The following is a 6,874-nucleotide window of genomic DNA, read 5'->3' as shown; positions in this document are numbered from 1 at the left end:
TTATTATATTATTATATGGTATTATTACAGTATTACATTATTATATTATTATATTGTATTATTATATTATTACATGATTATATTATTATATGGTATTATTACATTATTATATTATTATATGGTATTATTACAGTGTTACATTATTAAATTATTATATGGTATTATTACATTATTATATTATTATATGGTATTATTATATTATTACATGATTATATTGTATTATTACATTATTACATTATTATATTATTACATTATTATATTGCTACATTATTATATTATATTATTACATGATTATATTGTATTATTACATGATTATATTGTATTATTACATGATTATATTGTATTATTACATGATTATATTATATTATTACATGATTATATTATATTATTACATGATTATATTGTATTATTACATTATTACATCATTATATTGTTATATGGTGTTATTATATTATTACATTATTATATTGCTACATTATTATATTTAATTAATACATTATTATATTATTACAATTTTATATTGTATTCTATTATTACATTCTTATATTCTTATATTATATTATTACAACACTCAAACCACATGACACAACACACGTTTTAGAGTTTTACACCATTTCAACACCTCTCCTCATATAGCAATGTAAAAACAGACTACATTTCAGTAACGCACACGCTTAGAAAAAAGGGTTCAAATCAAATCAAATTTGATTAGTCACATGTGCCAAATACAACAGGTGTAGACCTTACAGTGAAATGCTTACTTATGAACACCCTAACCAACAATGCAGTTTCAAAGAAATACGGATAAGAATAAGTTATAAAAGTAACAAGTAATTAAAGAGCAGCAGTAACTAACAATACCGAGACTATATAAAGGGTGGTACCGATACAGAGTCAAATTGCGGGGGCACCGGTCAGTTGAGGTAGTATGTACATGTAGGTAGAGTTATTAAAGTGACTATGCTTAGATGACAACAGAGAGTAGCAGAGGTGTAAAGAGGGGGAGAGCTGGGGGGGACAATGCAAATAGTCTGGGTAGCCATTTGACTAGATGTTCAGGAGTCTTATGGCTTGGGGGTAGAAGCTGTTTAGAAGCCTCTTGGACCTAGACTTGGCACTCCGGTACCGCTTGCCATGCGGTAGCAGAGAGAACAGTCTATGACTAGGGTGGCTGGAGTCTTTGACAATTTTTAGGGCCTTCCTCTGACACCGCCTGGTATAGAGGTCCTGGATGGCAGAAAGCTTGGCCCCATGTACTGGGCCAATGTACTGGGCCGTTCGCACTACCCTCTGTAGTGCCTTGCGGTCGGAGGCCGCACAGTTGCCATACCAGGCAGTGATGCAACCAGTGAGGATGCTCTCGATGGTGCAGCTGTAGAACTTTTTGAGGATCTGAGGACCCATGACAAATCTTTTCAGTCTCCTGAGGGGGAATAGGTTTTGTCGTGCCCTCTTCACATCTGTCTTGGTGTGCTTGGACTATGTTAGTTTGTTGGTGATGTGGACACCAAGGAACTTGAATCTCTCAACCTGCTCCACTGCAGCCCTGTCGATGAGAATGGGGGCGTGCTCGGTCCTCTTTTTCCTGTAGTCCACAATCATCTCCTTTGACTTGATCACGTTGAGGGAGAGGTTGTTGTCCTGGCACCACACGGCTAGGTCTCTGACCTCTTCCCTTTAGGCTGTCTTGTCGTTGTCGGTGATCAGGCCTACCACTGTTGTGTCATCGGCAAATTTAATGATGGTGTTGGAGTCATGCCTAGCCTTGCAGTCATGAGTGAAGAGGGAGTACAGGAGGGGTTCTTCGTCTGTCCCCATATGAGAACCCTTTTTGGTTCCAGGTAGAACCTCTGTGGAAAGGGTTCTACCTGAAACACAAAAGGGCTCTACCTGGAACCCAAAAGGGTTCTACCTGGAACCAAAAAAAGGTTATTCAAAGGGTTCTCCCATGGGGACAGCCAAAGAACCCTTTTATGTTCTAGATAGAACCTTTTTTTCTAAGAGTATAGTAACTTATTTTCAGTTCATTGTGCTTAGACCTGCAGACCTCCAGACCATGTTGTGTGTTGTGTATCCCCCACACAGAGCCTGAGGAGCATGAGGCCAAAGACATCAGCGTGAGGGTCATGTCCCCTCAGTCTGTCCTCATCAGCTGGGTGGACCCGTCCATCGAGATGGAGAAGGTCCTCCCTGGGGGCTCCAGGTGAGAGAGAGAGAGTGTGTGTGTGTTTTTGTGTGTCTGTGAGAAAGAAAGAGAGAGAGAGAGAGAGAGAGAGAGAGAGAGAGAGAGAGAGAGAGAGAGAGAGAGAGAGAGAGAGAGAGAGAGAGTGAGAGAGAGAGAGAGAGAGAGAGAGAGAGAGAGAGAGAGAGAGAAAGAAAGAGAGAGAGAGAGAGAGAGAGAGAGAGAGAGAGAGAGAGAGAGGGAGAGAGAGAGAGAGAGAGAGAGATCATATAATCTATTTTCCCCTCTCCAGACACTACACAGTGAAGTACAGGGAGAAGGGTGAGTCTGCTCGATGGGAGTACAAGGAGACCAACCAGAGGAGGCTGCTGATAGATACCCTGTCAGCTGACAGGATGTACGAGTTTTCTGTCCGCATCTCCAAGGGAGACAACCATGGCAAGTGGAGCACATCTGTGTTCCAGAGGACCCCAGAATCGGGTAGGTTGTCTAACTTCCTGTCTGAAAAGAAAGGATAACCCCAAGTCTTCAATGTCATTTCCCATCTTTTAAAGTGGCAATCTACAGTTCAAACAATACAAAAGCGACTGTTTTGTTAAAGGGATTAGTGATGTGGCTGCGGAGATGTAACCACTCTCAGATTAACAGACAGACTATGGACTGACCATCCATGATATCAACATTATAGTTTGAACCACGTTATGAGGCTTTACAGTGTTTATTTACATTTACTTTGTTTACAACATTGGAGTAAAACAAAGTTATATTTTGTTTTCTGATGTTGTATGACAGTTGAACTAAGCTCATGAGGCATTCATAAATGACATTCAAGAATCAATGGGTTTCTATAAGATTGCCCCTTTAAGAGAGAAAATTGTATTTTCTTGATGAAAGCTGCTATTTTCTTTTATTTAAATTTCCAAAGAGTCACATGAGTCATACAGTGTCATACAATGAAAGATTTAAGGGTAAATCATAGGTTTTGGCGTTGATTCATATTTAATACAGATTGTTCCATTCAATCCCTCCTTACCTTAGACTGTGAACTGTCATGGTCAAAACATATAGATTCAATGGTTGTAAAGATGGGGAGAGGTCTGTCCATAATAAAAATATGTTCTGCTTTTTGACACCACACTCCAAAAAGCAAGTCCTACAGGCTCTAGTTTTGTCTTATCTTGATTATTGTCCAGTTGTGTGGTCCAGTGCTGCAAGGAAAGAACTAGTTAAGATGCAGCTGGCCCAGAACACATCTTGCTCTTCATTGTAATCAGAAGGCTGATATAAATACTATGCATGCCAGTCTCTCTTGGCTAAGAGTTGAGGAGAGACTGACTGCATCACTTCTTCTTTTTATAAGAAACATTCATGTGTTGAAAATCCCAAATTGTTTGCATAGTCAACTTACACACAGCTCTGACACACACACTTACCCCACCAGACATGCCACCAGGGGTCTTTAAACAGTCCCCACATCCAGAACAAATTCAAGAAAGCATACAGTATTATATAAAGCCCTTATTGCATGGAACTTCCTTCCACCTCATATTGCTCAAATAAACAGCAAACCTGGTTTCAAAAAACAGATGAAGCAACACCTCACTGCACAACGCCTCTCCCCTATTTGACCTAGATGGAATATGTGTATGTATTGATATGTAGGCTACTGTATGTGTGCCTTTAAAAATAATTTATGTAGTTCTGTCCTTGAGCTGTTCTGGTCTATTTCTGTTCTGTATTATGTCATGTTTCATGTTTTGTGTGGACCCCAGGAAGAGTAGCTGCTGCTTTTGGAACAGCTAATGGGGATCTAATAAAATACCTTCATGAAAACCTCTGCCAGTTTGTGATTTCCATCTCATTGCTTTATGTCATAATTCAGCACAGTTAGTGTATATCATTCCCATCCTCCCTTAACTGATCCTGGATACTGGAGTCATACAGTATATTCTGTTATGAGTGTAGCATTCATATTGTAGCATTCATACAGCCTGCCTGACTGCTGCTTGGAGCTCTAGTCTAAATTTCCTTAGAGGATCTCCGGGGTGTGTTCTCTGGAAACGTATTGCAAACTTTACTTTAGTTTTTCCCTATTTGAAGCCTATTGGCAGGAACTACAGTACTGTTACTGTACAAGTAGCCACTTTCCTTCTTCTCTTCTCCTAGCTTCTGTTGTCTCTCTCGGTACGCATTCCTTCTCATCCCATCCCTTTTGTCCTCTGTGCTCCTCAGCTCCCTCCGGTCCTCCAGAGAACTTTCACGTGAAGGCGCTGAGAGGGAAGGGAACCGCCGTCTCGGCGACCTGGGACCCTCCTGAGGAACCCAACGGGAGGATACGTGGTCAGAGCATGACACTCCTCTCTTATCCTTCAGTAGATGATTTCACTGTACAGATGTAGGATCTTCATTTGACCAGTTTCTCATAGCTGGAAAATAATCATGCAGCAAAAGGAAATGTGAATTATTGTGTGGATTATAACTACTGGACATTGTTGAAGTGGTTGATACATTTTTTGTTATAGCAAATCAGGTATGACACTTACAAGTGGAAATTACAAACTTTAAAATGTTTAATACGCTACAACTTGGCATTTCCTGCTTTGTACATCTGTATCTCTCGTCAAATATGTGTTGACAAATAAACAGTCAAACAGTCAACTAATTGATCAATATGAATCCATCAGTTATTCAATTGATCAATCAAAGCCCCACCTAAATACTTAATCAATCCATCAATACTAAACCACATTATACATCAATTTATTGATTCAGTTTTATTAAACACATACATTGTTGGTGCTATGTAATGATCCTGGTACTCCTCCCCTCAGAGTACATCATGTCCTATGCTCCTGCCATGAAACCCTTTGGGATGAAGTCAGTGACATACCGCGGCAGCATCACCTCAGCCATCGTAGACGGCCTCCAGCCTGGGGACCGTTACATCTTTAAGATCAGGGCCACCAACAGGAGGGGCCAGGGCCCTCAAACCAAAGCCTTCAGTGTGGCCGTACCTCGTGGCACCAGTAAGCCACATCTACTGTGCGTGCTTGTGTGTGGGTATGTGTGATGTGTGTGTGTCGTTGTGTGTGTGTGTGTGTGTGTGTGTGTGTGTGTGTGTGTGTGGTGTTTGTGTGTAGTGTGTGTTGTGTGTGGTGTGTGTGTGTGTGTGTGTGTGTGTGTGTGGTTGTGTTGTGGTGTCGTTGTGGTGTGTGTGTGTGTGTGTGTGTGTGTTGTGTGTGTGTGTGTGTGTGTGTGTGTTGATAGTTGCATTTCTAATGTCCTAATGGTTTGTACACTTAACTAATACTCCATCTTACTTGTCAGCCAACAACGCTGCCTCCCTGCCAACTCATCACTCCAAGAGCCAGGGAGGCCGTAGAACCAGCCACACACCTTCTCGGACCACCGAACAGGACAGTCACCATGACGATGACACCGACCTCCAATTAGACACCGTGACCGAACAGCTGACCACACCCACCCAGACCACATCCTCCCCGTCCGCCACCAGACGGACACGCCCACTCACCCAGACACGCTCCTATCACAGCATCTTCTCAGATGTGAGGGGCACAGTCAGGAAGGGGGCGACCAATCAGCAACTAGGAGGCGGTACCTCTTCAGCCAGAGACAAGGGGAGAGAGACAGAAACAGAGAATGAACAGCAGGAGGAGTACAAAACAACAGAACCCAATCCAGAAGAACAGAAGAAGGAGAGGCTCACTAACGAGGCTCTGGAGGAGAAGAAAGAAGCATTGACTCAGAACAACGGTGTTCCTTCTGAACCTGAGGAGGAGGACAGGAGCCATGGCAGAGGGAGAGGGAAGGATCCAGCTGTAGATGAGACCTCTAGCCCCAGCCTCAAAACAGAGGTTTCCTCATCAGAGGGCTCCTCATCATCGTCCAAACCCTCCTACCCTCTCCGCAAACCTGTCTCCGGTAGACGCATCAACTCTGGTCGACGGCAATTCTCCCGGACATCAGGCTTAGGGTCAGTGATCCAGCCGAAGACACAGAATGCAGAAATGGACAGTGCCTCCTCCTCCTCCTCTTTGTCCTCCAGCCCATCCCACAGCCAGGAGTCAGCAGCCATCAGGAAAGATGATGCGGTCACCAACTACGCCCAGGGTAAAAACACCTATGACCAGCCCAGTGTCACAGAAACCAAACCCTCCACCTCCACCCCAGAGCAGGCCATCTCAGAGCCCGAGGCCGAGGCACCTTCTGTGGGTAGGGGTCCTGCTCTGCCGGGCCGTGGATATGGTTACGGCAGGAGGAAACCTGGGATCCTGTCTCGAGGGAATCCAAATGGCCGAGTTCTGACTGGACTCCGCAAACCTGGGTCCGCCTCAACATCGACTGGAGGCAAGATTCCTGAAACGTCACACACTCACGGCTCACACACTCCTAACGCGCAGGACTCAACACACCACCAGGAGAAAAATGACCACAACGACTACAAAAACACAGAGGCAGAGGCCACAAAAGAAGAAGAACCCACTTCCAATTCCCAGACCATATCCTCTACACATCCCTCAGAGGAGGATGCAAGAGACGACAGGAGAGAGGAGAGAGGGAGAGAGGACAGGAGAGAGGAGGAAGGGAGGGGAGACAGGAGAGAGGAGAGAGGGAGAGAGGACAGGAGAGAGGAGGAAGGGAGGGGAGACAGGAGAGAGGAGAGAGGGAGAG

At 43.6% G+C, this 6,874-nt stretch overlaps 1 protein-coding gene across 1 annotated transcript in view; it reads left to right on the top strand.

Annotated features, from left to right (window-relative positions):
• The window catches only part of LOC112080921 (fibronectin type III domain-containing protein 1), a 44,321-nt gene that overhangs the window by 15,240 nt on the left and 22,207 nt on the right, over positions 1 to 6,874 (top strand). Inside the window, exons 6-10 of the mRNA XM_070442757.1 lie at positions 2,086 to 2,203; positions 2,475 to 2,662; positions 4,415 to 4,522; positions 5,014 to 5,208; positions 5,510 to 6,732. Coding sequence (XP_070298858.1) covers positions 2,086 to 2,203; positions 2,475 to 2,662; positions 4,415 to 4,522; positions 5,014 to 5,208; positions 5,510 to 6,732 — 1,832 coding nt within the window. The remainder of the gene's footprint in view (positions 1 to 2,085; positions 2,204 to 2,474; positions 2,663 to 4,414; positions 4,523 to 5,013; positions 5,209 to 5,509; positions 6,733 to 6,874) is intronic.

Source organism: Salvelinus sp. IW2-2015, unplaced genomic scaffold (genome assembly GCF_002910315.2).
Source record: "Salvelinus sp. IW2-2015 unplaced genomic scaffold, ASM291031v2 Un_scaffold16586, whole genome shotgun sequence".
Lineage (NCBI taxonomy): Eukaryota > Metazoa > Chordata > Actinopteri > Salmoniformes > Salmonidae > Salvelinus > Salvelinus sp. IW2-2015.
The sequence above is the reverse complement of the archived record's forward strand: the minus strand, read 5'-3'. Positions and strand labels throughout refer to the sequence as shown.